The sequence below is a fragment of the Pleurodeles waltl genome, chromosome 5 (assembly GCF_031143425.1).
Source record: "Pleurodeles waltl isolate 20211129_DDA chromosome 5, aPleWal1.hap1.20221129, whole genome shotgun sequence".
NCBI lineage: Eukaryota > Metazoa > Chordata > Amphibia > Caudata > Salamandridae > Pleurodeles > Pleurodeles waltl.
The window spans coordinates 1,411,037,245-1,411,059,467 of NC_090444.1; the positions used below are offsets into that span (position 1 = coordinate 1,411,037,245).

The 22,223-nt window shown below is 42.9% G+C and overlaps 1 protein-coding gene across 1 annotated transcript in view; it reads left to right on the forward strand.

Annotated features, from left to right (window-relative positions):
- LOC138296504 (CD109 antigen-like) overlaps window positions 1–22,223 on the forward strand; it is a 363,929-nt gene that overhangs the window by 188,061 nt on the left and 153,645 nt on the right. Inside the window, exon 14 of the mRNA XM_069235675.1 lies at window positions 20,808–20,984. Within this exon, the coding sequence (XP_069091776.1) occupies window positions 20,808–20,984 (177 nt within the window). The remainder of the gene's footprint in view (window positions 1–20,807; window positions 20,985–22,223) is intronic.

Genomic DNA, 22,223 nt, shown 5'->3' on the forward strand with positions numbered 1-22,223 from the left:
TTCACTTGCAAGTGAAAGTTCATCCACATTTTTAAGAGGTAGGTTTGTTCCTAAACTCTTTTGTAAAAGAATTCTACTGAAAATGGAAAGAGAAATTTTGCACCACCCGCTGTTAAACCTGATTTCTCTTTTTATTTAGTATCATTCACAAAGTTTGTGGATGGAAATTTCAAAATTTACTCATACACATAGAAAATAAATAATGGTATCATGTTCAAAAGGAGGTTAAATTCCACGAAAAGAAATAACTATGCAGTGGTGCAGGAACCATTTATCTGGGAACACTAGCCAGTGGTACCATCTCACTAAACTGAGATTTGTTTTAAATATCCTTTTGCTGTGGAACAAGCTGGTGTAGCATATGATCAAGACCATCTCTAAATCAATTGTGTGACCCATTTGTGTAGCAATACTGTAAATTGATACACATATCCCTAAATTATTGTTTTTGGCCATTTATAGTGAAAACGTTCCTGAAGGAAATGCTTTTTGGATGTTACTAAATCACAAATACAACATGATGACTCACTCAGAATCTTAATAGATATTTGGTAATTGTTCTTCACAACTTGCAGAATTAAAGTCACATTGTGAATTCATCTACTCTTTCATAATCCCCAACAGTACCTACATGCAGAAGAGGGCTTCAACTCAATAAGCATGCAAATATATCCATCACTGTTGTGCCAGTTAAAATCATAAATCCACAATAGAAATATGTTTGAGTGACAGTCGAACTGTGTCGATCAAAAACATCAAGTTAGAGCTGAAGTTATTTTCACCACAAATTTTATGACAAGACCGGAGGCTCCTATTATGCTTTCTTTTCCTGCTTTATTTTAAATAGCAGCCAAGAGGAAAAGCACCAATCCCAGAGGATTGCAAACAAGCAACCAATGGGATAACGAAACTAAGAACGTTGACCAATCAATGCAGTGCATCACATAAGGTATACCTATCCTGACTGCAGGCAGCCCTCTTTTCTTGCTGCTCGCAGTCAAGATAAGTATATCTTTCATTGCTCCTCATAATATTTGTCTTTACCTTATATATATATTATTTTCCATCTCTATTTATAAGCGTATTATTCTATTTATTGTATTGTGTCCTGCGTGTATCTGTTTTGTTGAATTGTTTAGCGCGTAAACGCTTAATTTTCTTTCAGTCATTTCTGCTCGTGAGGCGCGCTGCCGTGAACGTTCTATCTTGAACGCCGGCTGACGTGACCTCCATTTGGCAGCAGGCTTCAGGAGGACTACATTCCTTTCATTCCGGAGAGCCGTTGGATAAAAGCTTTGAAAGCTTTTATTGATTTTTTCAGCTGGTTTCACTTCCTCTTTTCGCTCCGCTTTACAGACACAAGTCAAGAGCTTGAAAGCTCTTATTGACTTTCAATTAGACTCCCATTGAAACATTATTCAGCCACAAGTTAAAGCTTGAAAGCTTTATTGATTTTTTCAGTTACCCTCTCGTTTATAGAACAATTACAGCTTAGGCTGTTCATTAAGAACCGCATTTATTCTTTTCAAGGATTTCCCTGATTTTCTCTTGGTGAGTCACACTCCATTAATCTTTAAGCTTGTTATTTACATTTAATCCTTTTAAATACCGTTTTAAATACCTTTTTTCTCGCACTCTCCATAGCTATGGATTTCTCAGATTATTTCAAATCTAATGAAGATTCTGAAGAAGATTTCTCCTATAATTTAAATAACTTCATTCAATCCTCTGGAAAAAAAAAAAGAAAAAAAAAAAAAAGCAGTTTCTGCTTCTATGGATAAAATTTCCAAACAAATTCAATGCACTATGTCCTCATGTTTATCCCAATCACAAAAGGCCCATTCTGCGGGGGAAAGCAGAAAGCGCAAAGCCCCGGAGGCTTCTCAAAGTCAGTCTAACGACTCGTCTGCGCTTATGGTTGGTGAGTCAAACTCACACGGGATAGAGGACAAAGTCCCTCAAAGGCCTCCCAGTTCGGAGGGGAATAAAAATTTGGGTCAAAAATGTAAAAGTAAGTCAAAAAATGTCCCCAAGACCCCAAAAATTGTGATTGAGGATATTAAAGTTACCGACGACGATGCTGACTCTAATGTCTCCTCGTCAGACATTGAGGACGATAACTACTCTAATTTTTGGATCGGACCTCTCCCTAAAAAATCAAAATTAACTTCATCTAGCCAATCCCATGCCCCCCTCTTAGATTCTGACGGCAACCTCATGTTTGACCCTGGGCTAATCCACCATCCTAATTCTACAGAATGGGTTCCCTCCAATCATGTAGCAAAATATATTTTAAGCTAAATTGCGACTTCCTCTAGACAAACAAGTTCGTTCAAGACTACGAGCTGAATGTCCCAGACCTTCTCTCCCGTTACACATTACCGATACCCCTGCCATAGACCCGTCCCTCCTAACATTCTTCTCCAACTTTGGCAAAGACCCACGCAAAGGGGTGGACAGAGCATGGGCTCTATGTCAAGATAAAGTACTGGATCTGGTCGGACCGTTATCCCGCATTTTTGATTTTGCTGAATCAGCTAGAACCAATGATGAGTCTATTGACCCAGAAGAACTCTCTCTCTGGATTCAGAGAGCTTTTTGCTTGTTGGGTAATGCCAACTCAGCCATGACGCATGAACGCCGTAAAGGTCTTCTGCTTAAACTGGACCCTAAACTTGCAAATTTGGCGCCTAAAGATCCAGGAGCTAAAGCCGATGGCTTACTGTTCGGGGACAATTTCATCAAGGAACTAAGTAAATATGTTACCACTTTTGCTTCAATTAACAAAGCCCAACAATCACTTAAAAAGGTTTTTAATTCTCGGGTTTTTGTCAGGGCCGGTAGAGGCAGAAGCCGCTCCACCGACCGCCCTTCCAGAAACCAAGGCTTCAGAGGATCATTTGCTTACCAGCAACAACAGCAACAAGACTTTCGTCCCCAGTTCTATCCCCAGCACTCCAGAGGATACAGAGGGAGGAGCCAACGCAGATCCTACAACAATTCAGGTAAACCTTCCTTCTGGCCATCCTTCTGTAGGGGGTCGTCTAAAATTGTTTCTCCACAAATGGATAGAGATTACCTCAGATCCCTGGGTACTCAACACAATCAAAGGTTATTTAATAGAATTTTACGAGATTCCCTATCAAAACAACCCACTGCTCCCTCTCAAATTTTCAAAAGAAATGTCAGACTTAATCTCTGCAGAAATACAAGAGCTCCTTCAAAAACAGGCTATTCAACCGGCATTTCCCCTTCCTTCAGCCTTCATAAGCCCACTGTTTTTAGTAATAAGAAAAAACAAGAAAATCAGACCTTTCATCAATCTCAGGCAACTCAATCACTTTGTTGTATACAGACACTTCAAGATGGAAACCATTCTCCATCTACGAGATTCCCTACTGCTCAACGACTGGATGGTCCGTCTAGATCGCCAAGACGCGTACCTAACAGTTCCAGTTCACTACTCTCACAGAAAGTTTCTTCAATTTCAATGGAATCTCAATACCTATCAATTTACTTGTCTTCCCTTCGGTCTCTCTTCAGCACCTTGGTGTTTCACCAAGCTAATGAAACCTATAGTAGCTCTTCTTCGATCTCAAGGTTTCAGATTAATAATATACTTAGACGATATTCTTCTAATGCATCAAGACATTTCTATTCTGAAGTCCCAACTCGCTTACACCATCTCTCTTCTTTCAGACCTAGGCTTTCTAGTAAATCAGCAGAAGTCAGTTTTTACCCCTTCACAGGAGATGGAATTCTTAGGATTCCTGATCAATTCCCCTCAAGGTCTCCTTCAACTCCCGATCTCAAAAATAAAACACATCAAATCCGAGATAACCCTATCTTTACAGCAGACTTCTCTCTCCCTCAGGTCTCTTGCAAGAATTGTAGGTCTTCTTTCTTCTTCAATTCAAGCAATCTTTCCAGGTCCTCTTCACTATCGGGCTCTTCAGAGTTTTAAAATTTGTCATCTTCGCAAGGGTCTTGCTTATTCAGATTTCATCCCCCTCGATCTCGAATCCCGTACAGAACTCCAATGGTGGCTGGATCACCTCGAAGCCTGGAACGGCAGGACCATCTTTGCCTCAGTCCCAGATCTTGTGTTAGAATCCGATGCAAGCCTAACAGGTTGGGGCGCAAGGTGTGGTCACGTATCGACTGGAGGCACATGGTCTCGACAGGAGTCTTCATTGCACATCAATTATTTAGAGATGCTTGCAGGATCCTTTGCAATAAGGACTTTCACCAAAAACAAAGTTTCTTGTTCCGTACTTCTTCGTATGGACAATCTTACAGCGGTAAGATATATAAATCACCTTGGCGGTACTAAATCCAAACCACTAGCAGAACTAGCAAAAAGCTTTTGGGATTTCTGCCTTCACAGAAAAAATTTCAGTTCAAGCAGAATACTTACCAGGTTCTCTCAACTCAGTATCAGATTGGTTTTCTCGTCACCTTTCAGATTACAGCGACTGGAAACTTCACTCTTCAGTTTTCAACTCTATCCATCGCAAATGGGGTCCCTTCCACACAGACCTGTTTGCATCCCGTCTGAACACTCAACTACCTCGTTTCTTCAGCTGGAGACCAGACCCTCATGCGTTAGCGACCGATGCCTTTCTCCAACAGTGGCATCCTGCAACGCACTATGCATTCCCTCCGTTCATAATGATAAACAGAGTCCTCAATCATCTCCAACGACAAAAAGCCACTATAGTCTTAATAGTCCCGTTCTGGCAAGCTCAAGTATGGTTTCCCACTCTCCTGGAGTTAGCCGTCGACTTTCCCGTCCTGCTACCCTCCTTTCCCTCACTACTTCTCAATCCTCAAGGTCTTCCCCACGATCTCATTGTCAACAAAACCCTGTTTCTATCCGCTTGGAAAGTCTCAGGTCTTCATCGTCTTATCCAGGAATTTCACTCGAAGCTTCAGCTTATATCAACAGCTCCTGGGCTCCAGGCACTTCCAAAGCATACAAGTCAGCTTGGTCTATCTGGTCTAGCTGGCGTCTGGGAAAATCATGCGATCCCTTTTCAACACATCTAACCTTAATAGCTAATTTCCTTGCCTCTCAGGCTAGCGCAGGCAAATCTTACAGAACCATTAATCTATATAGATCAGCATTGTCGCTACATCTTCCTCTTATAAACGGGAAATCAGTAGAAGAACATCCTATGATTTGTCGTCTATTAAAAGGAGTGAAATTTTCCAATCCACCAATTCCCAAATACTCCACCATATGGGACGTCAACCTAGTCCTTCAAATGTTTATCTCTTGGCAAGATAATGACTCCTTATCTCTGAAAATGCTTTCAGCCAAATTAACAATGTTGCTGTGTCTTGTCTCTATAAAACGTTTGTCAGATGTAAGAGCCTTAGATATCTCGGCTCGTCAATTCACTCCGTCTGGTATTCTGTTCAATGTGTCCCGTCGTACCAAAACCAATATTACCTCTGTGTTTTATCCCTTTTTTCCAAATCAACCAAAACTCTGCGTAGGAAACTGTTTAAAGGTTTATGAACAAAAAACGGCCGATCTTAGAACATCTTCTGCTTCCCAACTGTTAATCTCCTTTAGGAAACCTTATAAACCGGTCTCTTCTCCTACCTTGGCTCGTTGGGTCAAATGGGTAATGTCTCTAGCGGGCATTGATACTTCAAAATTTGGCGCCCATTCTGCTAGAGGTGCCATGGCATCAAAAGCCTTTTGGGCTGGTTCAAGATTGGAGGATATTCTAAGATCGGCAGATTGGTCTAATGATTCTACCTTTCGTACATTTTATTGTAAACCTGTTAATTCAGCAACTTCTATTGTAATTGACATGCTTTAAACAAGCATAATAGGAGCCTCCGGTCTTGTCATAAAATGTAGATTTTCCAAGTAGTTTATGATGGAAAGTCTTAATTTTATTAAAGACACGGAGGCGAGTATTATCCCACCACTTATTGTATTAATCTTGTTATCTCCCTCCCTTTCTAGCCAATACTAACGCTTCAACATCCTCCTCAACTTAAGTCAGCGGATGCCTTTCCTTCACGAGGATCTTGCTCACCACGTCTTTCACTAACCTCGGACCTGTACACTCCTAATTTGGACAGAATTCAAGACTTTTTTGCTCTAATTCTAGCAATATGTTTGATTTGTTGTATAGTACCTTTGTTTAAATCTGTTTCTTGACTGTCTCGCAACCGAAAAGAGGGCTGCCTGCAGTCAGGATAGGTATACCTTATGTGATGCACTGCATTGATTGGTCAACGTTCTTAGTTTCGTTATCCCATTGGTTGCTTGTTTGCAATCCTCTGGGATTGGTGCTTTTCCTCTTGGCTGCTATTTAAAATAAAGCAGGAAAAGAAAGCATAATACTCGCCTCCGTGTCTTTAATAAAATTAAGACTTTCCATCATAAACTACTTGGAAAATCTACATTGCATTCAAGTGAAATATTGACTATCAGGTATAGGGCTTAATTGTTTAAAAATACGATTAGGAATGCTGTCAACTGTATGAAATAGTGCGATCACAAATAGGGCCTTCCAGGTAAGAATAAGGGTCCAATTACAATCTTGGTGGTCTGACCATCGGACTGGCAAGACGATGGTCAGGAGGACGATGCCAAACCAGCGGCCTGCTTTCCGTTGTATTACGATGTTCCTGTGGGGCTGCACAGCAGAGACAGTATGGCAGCATTGGCTTTGGCTTTAAGGGAGAGCTGAGGTCAATGAAACTGCTCCGTCTGCACTGCCAGCACAGTCAGAATGCGCACTGCTGCCATTATAGACAGTGCACATTCCGACTGTGCTGACAGGGGTACTGCTCATGACACGGGTGGTGATCTCTGCCTTTCCTCTGGCCTTGGTGATGTCCTCCCGTGAAAAGGCAGATGGAGAGCAAGTTGTGATCAGCACAGCAGTGCAGACATCAGAACCGATGTGCTTGACCACAGCTTTCCCCACCGCCACCATGTAAGGATCGAAGATCCTGGTGGTGGCAGCGGTCTTATGGTGGTGCGACCTCCAGCATCATAATCTGGCGGATGGACGGCCACGGATTTGATGGTCAGACTGCCACTACGGGTACAGCAGTCCTAGGACCGCCATACTCATTATATGGCCTTAAAGCTCCAAAGAAGTATAGTGCACTAAGAAATATCCCTCAGTACTGTGCCATGTAACCATGATGCTGAAAATATTGGAATCAAGTAATCTTCCAATTAAAGCTCACAGATTACTAGATCACAGAATCTGACCTTAGAAGTCTGTACAGTAGAATTAGTTCTATATCATAATTATCAACAGAAAGCCTGAGCTTTACTTTTGATAATACACTGACTCGCTTATGGCTCTTTTTAAATCCTATGCCCACTCAGAATTTGTCCATGATTAAAATGGAAATTCATACATAGCTTAGTTTCAGCCACCTCTAAACAGCCAGATTAATTACATATGTTGTTTAAGATCAAACCTAGAGGCCCTTAGAGATACACTTTTGATAACACCCATAACCACTCATAGCTTCCCATTGGAATTGCTCATAATCATCTCACCCATAACCCAGGTCTCAATAAAACCCAGAGTTGCTCAAATTTCTGTTACATGCTCACTACATTGTCCTGCTCTTGTTAATACCCATAGTTGCTCAATGTACCTTTTCATGATAGACTGTCCACAAACATTTATCTTAGCAATACCTAAATTGCCCCAAAGATCATTTTTAATAAAACAATGTCTGTCAAATATATACTATTGATATGAGGCTATTGCCTGCTGTACAACGGTGGCAGAAAAGCCAGTGTGAATTGTGCAATGCTTTGTTCCCTATAGTATACAACATAAAACAGCAAATCCAGATAAAACTTTGGTCAGGCAGAGATCTTTCAGAGTCTTTCACAAGCAAAGCTTTCAATATGTAGCCCCTTAGCCTGGATTGTCATACTCCCTAGGAGTCCAGCCAGTCCCTTATCAATCAAGGGATCCCTCACAATCTTAGTTTGCTTGAGCTATTATGTAGGCATTTATGGTAATTTCATATTTGTGGCCTCTTAATACTAGTTGTGTACTCAATCGTCTTGTTAAACAGAAAGATTTCAAAAGGGGTGTCTCGAGTTTCCAAACCACATTTTAGATTAGAGGGACTAATATGTTTTGCCATTACCGTAGCTCCTAAATTTATGGTTCGTAAGCACTCTTTATCTGATAGCCAACCAATACGAACTCTGTCTGGCTAAACTATGTAAGGAGACCTATTTGGTAGTTTGCAATATATACATATTGATACAGTTAGTAAGTCAATCCATCAGGAATGAGAAGAACAGGAGTGGACCCGGAACCAGCAGTTAATTGCCACCTAAAGGAAAGAAAGGACTAATTTAGCTGCTGTGCATATACCACAAAACTTCAGCAGACAGAGGAAAAGGCCCCACCAACTGGTTCCCTAACCAAATATTAGAGACTAGAGAGATTTGTACTGTGCTGGTCTAGCAAAGAACAACCTTTTCATATTTAAAGATCTCCACCTAAAAGTGGATAGTCTCAGTGCCCTAGGAGGAGCTGCTGCCATGGCGACTGCCCTAAAGGCAGTGAAGTTAACGTGTGGGTAACAAGTTCAGTCAACCCGCACAGTGATTTTTGTTTTCCAAGGAACACATTTCCAAAGACTGCTCTTCATGCTTGCCTCTTAAGTGCTTATTAATGGTTTGATCATTTAGTTGATTCATTCACTGTCAAACAAACACATTAACTCCTAGACAGGAGTAAAAGATGAATACCACACATTAGTCAGCTCTACTTCACAAAATAATCTTATACTTGCCTAAGGTGATTTGAAATACACTAATTTGTAAGATCATAACACTGTCCTTTATTCCTGAAAAAGGTTACATTACAGATCAAATTAAAAAAGTGCTTTCAGTATTGTGTACATCACAAAAGGTAAAATTGAAATGGCTTGTTTTTTGCCCTTCTTAAATTATTACTTCACATCACATGTTAACAAGTAATGTGCCAGTTTGCCCTGACATGTCTATGATATATTTTGGAATATTACATATTGGAAACCTTTAGAAAACTAGCTTACCATTTCTTTTTTCACATAAGCAGAGTTTCACTTGTCTTTTTGTTTTCACTTTCTTAACTGGTTCCAGTACTTATCACTACAGTTCAGTTTTTAAACTGCCCTAATTTTTCCACAAGGCCCATATAAACAGAGGTGTGCAAGAAAAAAAGAATACGAAGTAATTTCAAAAGTCAGTGTGTCCTGGACTTAATTTCACCTATCCTTTGACTGTCTTGATGGACAGAAAAGGGGTGTAAGAGAACCCGATTTGAAGGGCCTCATTATTGTTCATTCCCTCCTGAAAACTCTTTATCATCTAAGGGTGATCATTAAGTATTGTAAATATAAGCTTTACTAGGGGCCAAATTACGAGTTTGGCTGTCTGAGGAATGACAACCCCCCCATGGAGGTCAGACCACTGCACTCCTGGCAGTCTAGTCGCCTGATTCCGACACTGGCAGTAGAACTGCTAGGAGACCGCCGTCACTGCCAGGATCATGGATCCCGATGGGGTGGTGGTGGTCGTAGTAGTGGTCAGCCACGGTGGCGCTGAATTCAACCCCGGTGTGCTGATCACGAGTCCTCTTTCCACCAACCTTTTCATGGCGAGAGTCCAGCCATGAAAACGCTGGTGGAAAGCCAGTGCTGGGACCTACGGGTGACCTGCACTGTCCATGGGTGCTGTTGTGCCATGGAATTGGCCTCAGCTCCCTTAAGGGAGCCAAGACCAATGCTTTGGCACTGTTTCCACTGGGCTGACTGGCAAAAATGTCATAATACGACTGGGGGGAGGCCGCCCTTATGACAGAAGCCTTTTTTTCCATGTCTTTGGCGCTTGGCTCGCCTGACTGCCAAAATCGTAATGAGGCCCTAAGTCTATGGAGAGCAGTCTCCACCAGTTAATAATATAGTGCTTTACTCTAATCAATCTTTCAATGAAGCATTCTGGGCCTACCTCTAGTAGTTCAGAATTGAGGCAACAGACCTCTTTCATAGTGAATGTACATGTAGTATTTCAGTTTCAGTTTCATTTATTTAACAGTGTTTGGTTGATTAAAACCATTACACAACCAATACACAAATAATATGATCATAAAATACTAAAAAGCAGATTTAAAGATAAAATATGCAAGCTTAATTGTGGAGTATTACAGATTTGCTTGCTGACTAGTTGTCCACGCGTGCCCTAAGCTCTCGATCTCCGGGAGCTGGCTCCCTAATTTGTCCAGAAATGTCACCAGCCTGCAGCTGAGCTGCACAACGCCCCCTTTGAATCCAACCAAAATCACCAGCCTACTCATACACAGTCACCTTTGAAGCCATGCATGTTGTAGGAGCGTTTTGCAGTCCATCATAGTACTTTTGCAGAGGTATATCTGATGGATCAGTGTTTCCGGAGCCAGCCCGCAGAGCTGGCAGGTGCCCGTCATGTTGCTTTGCGTCCACCTGGGGAGATGGACGTATGTTGGAAGACAGCCTATTCTGGATTTCATGAAGACTGCTTTAATCCAAGGGTTGACTGCTGCTCCCAGGTAAGACTGTGGGACAGGGCTATCATATGATGACAAGACGAGCCAGGAGTGGCTTCGTTTCGATAGAACGTCTTTGCCCATAAGCTGTGAGGGAGACTTGACTCTTCCTTTCATCACACGCTTGACAAGCTGGTACAAGCTGAATTGGGGTAGTTGGTCTACCAGGCCAAATGCCGGCAGACACAAAATAAAGGGGGAAAGGGGAGTTGGGTTGCAGACATTTCAGCCCACATGAGGGAGCTTAGAGTGCCTTGTCTTGCTCTCTTAAGTTTGTAGCATAAGTTAATGAATGCCCCCTTTCTTGCTAGAGACTGTCTGACCACGCCAAATTCAAGCCTGACCTGGGCCGATGAAGCACGGTTTGGTAAACTGAACAGCCCCTTGAAGAGCTTAACAATCATTTTGTCCAAGTGCTCCCCTCTTCTGCCCCTCAACCTTCACTGCCGTATGTCATTGTTGGAATTAGTTTGGCTTGAATGACCTCTAATAGTGGGAGGTATGTTGAAGAACTAGTGGCATTTTTAACATGCTTAAATGCAAAAGTCGGAGAGATGGATTTCTGGCTGAGGCTTTCAAGGTGGGGTTTGAAGGAGCCATTGCAATCAAGAATACCTAGGTGTTTGTATTCACACACCAACTCAATTTTACTGTTGCCCAAGTACCACTGGTGCCGCGCTCACGTGGTCACCCTGAAGGACATGATTTTTTATTTCCCAAAGTTAAAGAGAAGAGCATTTTCTTCTGAAAAATCAGCTGTTGTATTGAGTAGCCTCTGGAGCCCTATTCTGGTATGGCTGAAGAGAATAAAATCATGAGCATACATCAAGCATGCCATAGCAGTTTCCCCCAATCTTGGTGAATGCGAGTTCACCTTGTCCAGTCTTGTTGGTAGATCAGCCAAAAAGAGATTAAAAAGATGATGTACGAGTACACATCCATGCCGCCGACACTGAGAGGTAGGAATTTCTCTGGAGAGGTGCGTTTCCTCACCTAATTTGACCCTCACCCAAGTATTTGTGTGGAGAAGAGCTATTGCTTTTAACAGGTCAGCCAGGGTGCCCCATTTTGCAAGCTTAGTCCATAATTTCCCTCTGTCTACATGATCAAATGCTGCTTCAAAGCCTATGAAGGAGAGGAAAGGGGCTTCTTGGCACGCTAACATTGTTTGAATAATAGTGATACAGCCATAAGATTAGCAGTTGTACCTACTCCTTTAGAGAACCCGGTTTGGTTAAACGGGATCAGGTTGTTGTCAGCAGCCCAGGTTTCAAGTTCATCCAAGAGGATCCCTGCAAAGATTTTGGACTTAACATCTAAAAGTGCAATCAATCGGTAGTTTGCTGGGTCATTGGTCAAGCCTCCTTTGAAAATATGGGAGATGATTGAGTCTCTCCATGATTGCGGAATGATGTTGGTGGTAACTATGAAGTTGTAGAGTGCTGAAAGATGTTTTACCCAAAAGTGTGAGTCCTCAGAAGACAAGGCGGCAGGAATTTCATTGGGTCCCGGTGCTCCCTCACTCCGACACTTAATTATTCTCTTTATCATTATTTCTGAGAGAATTCAAAGGCAGCTGCATGGTTGTGAAGAAAAGCAGGCAACACTTTGTGCTTGAACTAAAAAATGTTCCTGGGGCCGTGGTCCCTCACTTACGGGCCCTTGAGTCAGGGGACCAAAGTGGCAGGAGAGATATTGATACCATGTGGGCTCAAAGATGTTATTTGTGGAGCAAGTGTGTGTGGCAGAACTTAGGCTGTTTATCTGTCTCCAGAACTGTGCACGCCTATTCGACTTTAGTGCATGCAGGAGCTTTCCTGCTAACTCTTTGATGCACCCACAAGTGTCCACCTGTAGGCAGATCTTAAGTAGACACCAGCGCTCTCAGGGCCTCATCTCTAGGATCTTTCTGAAGAAGGTGAAAGACGATGTTTAGATTGCGTTAAAGTATCTTTCTTCACCATGAGTATGGAGATCCTTGAGGACTGAAAGATTTTGTGCCTTGAGACTATTGTTGACAGGATACCAAAAACTCCCCTACATACTCATCCCAGGTTGCTTGTGCTGTTTGCTCAAGGTCTGTGTGGTTTAGTTTAGAGACCACATTCGCTATGCTTTTTCTGCCAGGTCTGGTGTGGTGTCTAATATCCATTTGATTTACCTCCCATTATTTGTGTACGTTGCATGCTGCATCACATCTGTAGGGTTGTGATTTTCAATTGGATGAGCAAAGTGCAGCTCTTGTGTTAAATGATCACTCTCGCCTCTGTTTGATACCTGGCATTATGAAATTCGGCAGAACAAGGATGATGATAGAATTGTACAGTCTATTAGCGTTCCCGCTTTTGATTAAAAAACATGAATGAGGGAGGTTGATCCATGCTGTAATGGCCATTAGTGGAATGAAGACCCATTGCTTCAAGGTCTTTCATTAGCAGTTTCCCTAACCAGTCCCCTTTGTAAATTCCAGATGAAATTCTATCAGGGATATGGCAAAAGGTATTCTGCGCCGTGATGACTTCTTCAGGAAGCTCCGTTTCCGATAGATTCATGTTGAAGTCACCGTTTAATATCATCTCAGAGAAGGGAGCATTATTTAGTAGCTCTTCAATCTCTTTCAGTTGCCTCCAGTTTACAAGCTTTTTCTGGAGGGGATGTAGATGTTCTTTAGAGCTAGAAGGAGGACAGAGGACCCTTGTGTCATAGAAAGAAAAACTGTCATCAGATTTTTGCATGTGGCTGGGGCATATAATGTTGCCCCTTCATTGCTGAGCTGAGATATATGATGAGGCCACCACTAAGATGCCCAAAGCGGGCCCTCCTTCTTGCCGGGACGTGATAACTCACAAATCCCAGAATTGCAGGTGGCGTTTCCGTCCAGGACTCCTGCAGCATTATTATTTGGAATGACGTTAGATAGTTCAGTAGGCTCATATCCTTCAGTTTATCCAGCAACCCATTGACATTCCAGGAGCACATTGCAAGGTTGGTTTTATCTTCCTGGTTGCTGGGAGTTGGCCTGCTCCCTCATAGCTGTCTTGGTGCTGTGCTCAGGGTGCTGGGTAGCCAGCTTTAGTCATTAGAGAAGGAGGGGACCTTGGAGCAGGGTGAGGGCACTTTGTTCGCCTATGCTTTTTGGGAGAGGGGGGATAACTTCCTTTGGGAGTTCTTTGAAATGCCACTAAAGGCACAGGGCAATGGTTGAGTCACCCTGTCATCCTGTCGTGTCAGTAGAAGATGTGGAGAGGCAGGGTCAATTACGGGGTTAACGTGGATACCCTGATTTCTGAAAGACCCTTCAACTCCAAGTACTTGCTCTGCTACCTTAGCAGAGATCCAGATCACTTTGGTTGCTTCATTCATCTACGATGCTGAAGGTGGAATAAATTCCATTGATACCATATCTGCTGAGGTGAGACTTACTGTCTCAAGAAGCTGTCTCCGCAGCCATAAGATGTTCCCCTGATTCATCAGGTCGAATGTGCCCCTTGATATGTATTCCGGGTACATCAAAGTTAAAGTAGAGCTTGTGCCACAGTTACGGAGGGTCAGTGCTGGAGCCGCAGGGGCAACCTGAGTCAAGGGCATCATTCTGGATGTCCTTTTTTGAAGTCTGGTAGCCTCCTGAGTTGCTAATGCTGCTGATGTATAGTTGCTCCCCTTCTCACTCCACCTGGGATTTTCCTGATATGATGAATTCAAGGACAGTTTGACCAGGCGGGATCTTTTGTTGAAACTTGTGGTGACAATGAGGGGTGCATTTGATGAGAGTTTTGGCTAAAGTGCCACTTGTAGTAGGTGAGGAGACCCCAATTCTGATCATTAGCCCTGAATTCTGTTTCCCAGAAGGGCTACTCAATGAATCAGAGTCTTGTAAGGATGTTTTAGGGGGCTCTACTGTTTGTTTGTTTGCTGAAGTTCGGTGCCCGTGTATAGGTTCCTGGTCGTGTGACTTGGGAGACTCCTGAGACACCCTGTAGACATGTAATTTGTAGCTGCAGTGGATTGTCAATGCTAGTATTGTCAACAGATTTGGAGTTGACTACCCTGTTTTGGGTCAGAGCTCTTTTCATATCCTCAAAGACATTACTTAGGGTTTCTGGTAGGGATCCAAGCTTTTCCAAGATTGAAGAACAGGTACTAGAACAGACAGGTATCCAAGAGTCAGCAGAATAAGAATTCTGGGCTCTAACTATCAGAAATTCAAGGTCTGCAATTTTTTTACTCAATTCTGGAAGTAAAAACTACCAGCATATTTAACAATTTGATGTGAGTATCCATTTTTGTAAAATGGGAGTTTAAAGATTCAGCGGTGAGCTGGGGTGAGCTGGAGGGTGCTTTGCATCATGTTCAGAACTGTTACTATATCTGTATCTGCAGCAGTCTCAAGGTGTGTGCTGATGCCAGCACGGTGCCTGGTGCTGGAGCAAGATACTGGACTGGCACTTAGTAGCTGTGAGGATGTCGTGCACAGACCTGGGGCCTACTGGATTAGTCCCGATGTGTGACTCCGTCTGGGCAGTTGGGATTGAGCTGCTGCCCTGCAAGGGCCCTGCTCAATCAATGATGTCAATTACATTAACTAGGGGTTCAGGTGTTTCAGTCCCTCTTCCCCGACTTGGCTTCTTCCTTTGACGAGAGGTAGGGGGAGCCTAGATCTACTGGAGTGGATTATAGCCTTGTTGCACTCTTGCCGTGCTGTTCGCTAGACTAGGTTAGCAAGATAGCAGAGGTAGGTAACAAGTAATGAAGTATCTAGGTTATCTGCAGTCTTTAAGGGAGTATCCTGGGGGGGATCTGGACTGGTGCAGACAGGCAGGTGGAAATGCTCGGGAGTGGTGCAGACAGGCAATTGGGAAGGATGAGCCATGAGCGGGTCTCAATGGGGTCCCACAAGCAGCACCCAGACCTAGTGGTGCTGCTTCCGTGAGAATCCGGTGGCGCACTCTCAGCAGCAGCCTACTATGGCTGCCGTGCTCATAAAACCTCCTTCACAAAAACAGAGTGTGAGCAATAGTGTGAGCAATAATTTCATCTCTTTACCTGCCCACATGACAACAGGTAGGGGAAGAGATAAAGAGTGTTGGCATTTGCTTGGCTGGAGCTATTACAGCTCCCGCCAAGGAAAAGGAAACAGCTACTTTCCGAAGGTGGGCACCTCAGGAGATGGCAGAAGCCAGCCCTGGGGGTTGGCAGTCCCCTGGGCCATATATAACTGCAGGAGGGGAGCCCCCTCCTTCTTTAACAAAATATGTGGCCCTATGGGCAAATTTACATGTATTCGTGAATTTCATTGTGAATTTTATAAAAAAGTTTTTTTGCCCTGGCAGGGTCCCGGGGGGACCTATGCACAAAGGCTAAAGGGTTAGGGTAAATGTACCTTGCCCCATTTTATTTTTTTTATTTGTTTTTGAGCCTCAGCTGAAGACGAGTCTGAAAATGTCTGTCAACACTTTCTGGATGAAGTGCAGCAGCCAGTCAGATATCTGCACAAGATCAGCAGTATTCACAAAGTCGTCGCGACCCTAGATATACAAATTTGGTATTTCCTTTAATTTATCTTAAACTACTGAATGAATTTACACCAAATAACAAAAAGTGTAATCTGTGGACCAGAAGCTACCCTTCTGAAAAATTTGGTGTAAGGTTCTGGCTGCAGGCGTGTCTGAAGAATTTATGGGAATAAACATCGGAAATCACTTTTTTTGACCCCCTCCTTTTTTCTCAGCCTCCCTTGTTGTCTAACCCCGAAACTTTCCATGAAAAAAAAGACCCAACCCAAGAGTTTCTTTGGAACATTTTGTGAAGACTCGTCAAATAGCACCAAAGATATAGCCAAGTCAAAAACACATTTTCAATAGAAACTAGGTCCTAACTATAATCCCTCAAACCTAAAAACTCTTAACCACTCCTAAAACTATCCATTCCCTGAGCCCTAAAAACTCCTTAAACTACAAATCTTTTAACACTAAAAACATCTTAACACCCTTAAAAAACACCCATCTCTTAACCCATAAATCACATTACAACACCTAAAAGCTACTTATTCCTGAAGCTTAGGGACCCCCTTTAAAACTATCCATCCCTAAATCCTAAAAACTCATTACAGCACATACAGTACCAAGTCCTGAATCCTAAAAATTCTATCTGATCCCAACCTCCTCCCCAAAATACAATTTACCCTTATTAATATTATTCTATGTTCAATTTAATCTATTTTAATTTTCACAAACTTGAATTACTTAATTACACATATTTAAACATATAAATGTATTAAACATAAGTTAGGACCCTGCAACCAAATAAATACACACAACCTTACCTGTATCACCCTGGCTGTGTCAGTTATAGTTAGATCAGACTTTCCATTAGAAGAGCATTTTTGTTTCTTTAATAATACTGACTGATAAATCTGCACATAGCTTTCCAAAAAACGTTCATCCACTTTGACTCCTTTGTATAATCTCATCAGTCATGTCATCAATGAGATTATCAATGATGCCATTTAACATACCACAAGTGATGTAATATATAAGGCTTAATCCTTTTATGCCATATGAAAATGCTCACATATTATACACAAGCAGGATTAACCAATACCTCTACTGCCTCATCCCCTTCCAATGGAGGACTGATGTGAAAAATATGCAACTCCAATCCAATTCTGGACAAATAAGTGTCAAGAATTAAAGTCATTGGCAAAGAGTACTATGTAAAAGCTACCTAATTTCATGGCATGGTTACCCTCATTTTTGCCTCATGTCAGTGTGCTTGACTATGTTCACTGGGATCCTGCTAACCGGGACCTATGCTCTCTCTCCCAAAACTCTGTATTTCACGTACAATTGGCATACTGCTGCCTCCTTATAAATCCCTAGTATATGGTACCTAGGGCATTAGGGTTCCCGGGGATCCCTATGGGCTGCAGCATATATTTTGCCACGCATAGGGAGCCCATGCAAAGGCTTCTGCAGGACTGCCGTTGCAGCCTGTGTGAAAAGGTGCAAGCACCCTTTCACTGCCATTTACACTGCACCAGGTCACTTATAAGTCACCCCTATATTAGGCCCTCCATCCCTGATGGAAGGGTGCAAAGTACCTATGTGTGAGGGCACCCCTGCACTAGCAGAGGTGCCCCACGACCTCCAGGACCATTTTCCCGGACTTCGTGAGTGTGGGGCTGCCATTTTACGCGTGTACTGGACATAGGTCCCTACTTATGTCCAGCTGCATATTGGTAACTTCAAACATAGGTATATTTGGTATCAAAACACGTTGGAATCATACCCCAAGGCTTTTGCAAGCATTGGTTGTATGATTCTATGCACTCTGGAGGCTCCATAGAGGACCCCTAGTATTCAGCCTTCTGAGGTTTTCCAGGCAGCCCCAGCTGCTGTCACCTCACAGACAGGTTTCTGCCCTCCTGTTGCTTGAAAGGCTCAAGCCTAGAAAGGCAGAACAAAGGATTTCCTTTGGAAGAGGGGTGTTACACCCTCTCCCTTTGGAAATCGGTTTTACAGTCTGGGGAGGGGTAGCCTTCCCAGGCCTCTGGAATGCTTTAAAGGGCACATTTGGTGCCCTCCTTGCATAAACCAGTCTACACTGGTTCAGTGACCCCCAGTCTGTGCTCTGGTGCGAAACTGGACAAAGGAAAGGGGAGTTACCACTCCCCATGTTCATCACCACCCCACAATTGGTGCTCAGAGCTCCTCCAGAGGGTCCCTGTGTTTTGCTATCTTGGATTCAAAGTTGGCAGGGATCTCTGGGACCATCTGTGTGGCCAGTGCCAGCAGGTGATATCAGAGCCCTCCCCTGATAGCTGCTTTCCTGGTTAGGTGAACAATCCTCCTTTCAGGGCTATTTAGGGACTCTCCAGCAGGAATCCTCTGCATCCTCCACTTTGACTTTTCACCAAATAAACTACATCCGGACAGTCCAGGAACTCTACAAGCTGCAATAAAGAATGAAGACGCCTTCTAAAACATTGTATCTCTGGCTCTTGCCAGCAACTGCAAATGTTTCCCAGTCGTGCATCCTCTGAAGACAGCCTGCTCTTTAGAAGAGCAAAGCAATCTCCCTTGGGGTGAAGGAGTCACTCCCCTGCTTCTGCAGGCACCAACTGCAACGACGACTGGCTTCATGGATCCCCTCTCCTGCTGAGCTGTGTGGATCCTGCATTGCAGATGGACTGAAGTGGTGCTGATGGTCCTCTCTTCCAACTATCCAACTTTGGTTGAGGTAAGAGCTTGCCTCCCACACTAGAAAGTAGCCCCATGCACCGCGTGTCTTGCAGCTGCCAAGGCTTGTTGGCATACTTCCTCCAGGTCCTTCATGCATCTTGTAGTTCCGGCCCCAACACTTTATCCTACAACACACAGCTTCCTGAGTGGTTCTCCAGCGGCGTGGGAGTCTTTGTTGTAGTGCTGTGTGGGCGTCTTCTGCAACTTTCTTGTCCCCATGTGTGGGACTCCTGTGTGCGCTGCCTGCTCTTCTGTGGGCTCTCTGAGTTGCTGAGGGCCCCCTCTGGCTCGCCCTCCTGGGTAGAGTCCACCTGGCCCTTCCTGGTCTGGGCAATGCCATTTTACGCTAACTGTGAGCTGTTCGTGTGCCAAGGCTTGTTGGCAGACTCCGACTATGCAAACCCTACTGAAATACTCCATCCGGCGTCGGGCATCACTTGCACCCTCCAGGAACCCAACTTTGTCTTCTTGGGTGCAGTGCTGACTTTTCTTCTTCACCTGTGGTTCTCCTTTTGCGCCTTCATCCGGGTTAGCAGGGGCTCCTGCTCTTCCTGGACTCCACTTCTTCCTCAGGTCTTCTTGTCCAGGAATCCACTGCTGGTGCTTGCAGTCTCTTCTGGGTTTTGCATAACTCTTCTTCTTGCTTCTCTGTGTACTCTGGGAAAATTACTGTGATTTACTCCTGCTTTCCTGGTCACTGGGGTGAGTTCTAGTACTTACCTTTGGGGTTTTGTAGTACTCCCAGCTCCCCTCTACACACTACACTAGCCTAGGTGGGACACTGACGTTTGCATTTCACTTTCTTAGTCTATGTTTTGTGCTCCCCTAGGCCCATTTCTAACTATTGTGATTTTCACTAATTGCAACTGTTTTTATGCCTATTTCGGCATACTAGTGTATATAATTTCTGTATTGCTTACCTCCTTTGGGAATATAATCTATGTGGTATTTTTGGCATTTGTGTCACCAAAATAAAATACCTTTATTTTTGTAACACTGCGTATATTATTTCATGTGTACTGTGTGGCTACAGTGGTATTGCATGAGCTTTGCATGTCTCCTAGATAAACCCTGGCTGTTCATCCGTAGCTACCTCTAGAGATCCTGGCTTCTAGACACTGCCTACCTTTCACTAATAAGGAATAATCTTGACCTGGTATAAGGTGTAAGTACCATAGGTATCCACTACACACCAAGCGAACCTCCTACACCTAACATTTGGAAACAGGAGTATTTTCACTGCAAAGTCTACCACAATCATTTTCTCCATTCCCTCATTTTTAAGTATTTTAACTCGCTTCCTTTTTTACCCGATGTATTGTTCTTGTCATGACTAGAGTACTGCACTGCCACTGTGGTTACATCTGTGCTCGATAAATACCTGAAACAAATAACTGTAGTTTACACCATTTTTTCAAGTTAATCTAAACCTGCTAGTTGCACTTGCATTTAGCACATATTTGGGGTTACATTATACTCCTACCATCATGTGAATTGTCTACGTGTTTAATTTCTCTTACTTCCTAGATCCAGGAGGCTCACCTGGTACTGCTTCATTTGGTGATATTTGAAAAAATAAGATAAAAACAATTTAAATCAACACTCCACCTTAATATCATGATTCCTGAGTTGTATCCAGCTAATCAGACAAAAGCTTTGCATTATTGTGGTTTGTCTCTGAGTGGACCAAATTATATGTGCTGTGATTAGCGGAATACCAATATTTAGAACAGTCATGATGTCAGTTAGGTGCACAAACAACATCACTGTGATAAATTACATAATGTACTTAATTAATCAATAGATAAATAATTCAAATTTTAAGTTCCTGGTTTGTCTGTATGAAATTATTATGAATATGCCGCAGGGGCAGCTGTCTTGATCAAATGGATCCTGTGTTTGTTGCTGCTAAATAGGGACCACAACTCATTTGTCCTCTCTGACTAATTTTGTGAATCTCATTGATATTGTTTTGTCTGTTTAGGTATTATCAAAAGGACAAGTGGTAGCTGTTGGAAAAAAGAATACCCAAATCTTCACTTTAACACCTGAAGTATCATGGGCTCCTCTAGTAGTGATCAACGTATACTACATTCATAGCAGCGGTTATGTAATATCTGACAAGAAGTCATTTTCTATCAAAGGAATTTTTAAAAACAAGGTATGTATCTCATATTACTGCCACTGTCATTGAAATGTAGTCCACCTATTATGCAGTAGTAATGTTACCTACCTTTCTCTCCCAGACCTTAGTTATATTCTGCTGCAAACAAACTATAGGGAAAACTTGTTTCCATTGAGGAGGGTTTTAAAAGCTGCAGAGAGTAAGTTGAGACAACTATAGACGTAGTTTTACCTGATAAAAAATGTAACATCAAACGGGCAACACCCACAGCTCTGTGATATACATGCTCATTTAAGGAAACTAAGCTGGAATGCAAAAAGCTGGAAAGGGTTTGGCTACGAGATTATTTTTTGCCTGTGAGAGAAGCACTTAGAAAGGCCTAGAGGGAATATAGAAAAAAATATTTATGTGGCAAAGACAGAATTTTATAGCAACAAAATTCATATAGCTTACATTTCTGTGCAAGGGTTGTTCCAAATAGTTTGGGTTTTTATTTCTTCCAAATGTGCAGCTGTTACCATTGAGAACACTTAGGAGTGGACAGAAAAATTATCTAACTCCACAAGATCTCTGCAATTCTTAACTCAATGGTAGCAGGTGAGATTGCTTCACTACCTGACTTACCTCTGGAAGTTCCGTCCATGATGGTAGGATCACAGGCTAAGGATGCCATTACTTCTACTGATTTGGTCAATCAAGTACCTAGCCTGGACCACTTGGAACCTCTTTCATTGAAGCAATTTATGTCCAGCACAGGCTCATATCATCTGGCCTCCCTTTAGATTCTCTGCCTCCCACTCACCTGAAGGCTAAATCTGAGACCCTTGTACTTCCTTTATTAGATGTTTCCAACAGTTCCCAGAGGAGTGGGTATGCACCAAAGGCATGGTAAAAAGCCTTGATCAGATCCCCACTGAAGAAAAGCAATACTGACCCCTCTTTTTTCAAGTTTTTTATCCAATATCTTTGACTTTTTCAGCTCAGATTGTGGAAAAGTACATTAATCAACATCAGTTTTTTTGGACCTTTCCACCCCAGGTGGCAGAAGATAACATTGTGCCTGCACTTAACTTTAATGGATTCTGCTTATGCTAGGGAGGAATGAAGTTGAAGGTGGAGATAAAAGGCATCCAATCCTGCATACAATACTGGCCTGCACATTTCCCTGGCTCTATATGGGAGGAGGTGGCGAGTAAAGAGGAGATTAACACATTATGGGTAGGTTCTTGGCAACGTCTTTACAGGGTGGTTAAGGCTGTTGCTCTTAGAAAGAAT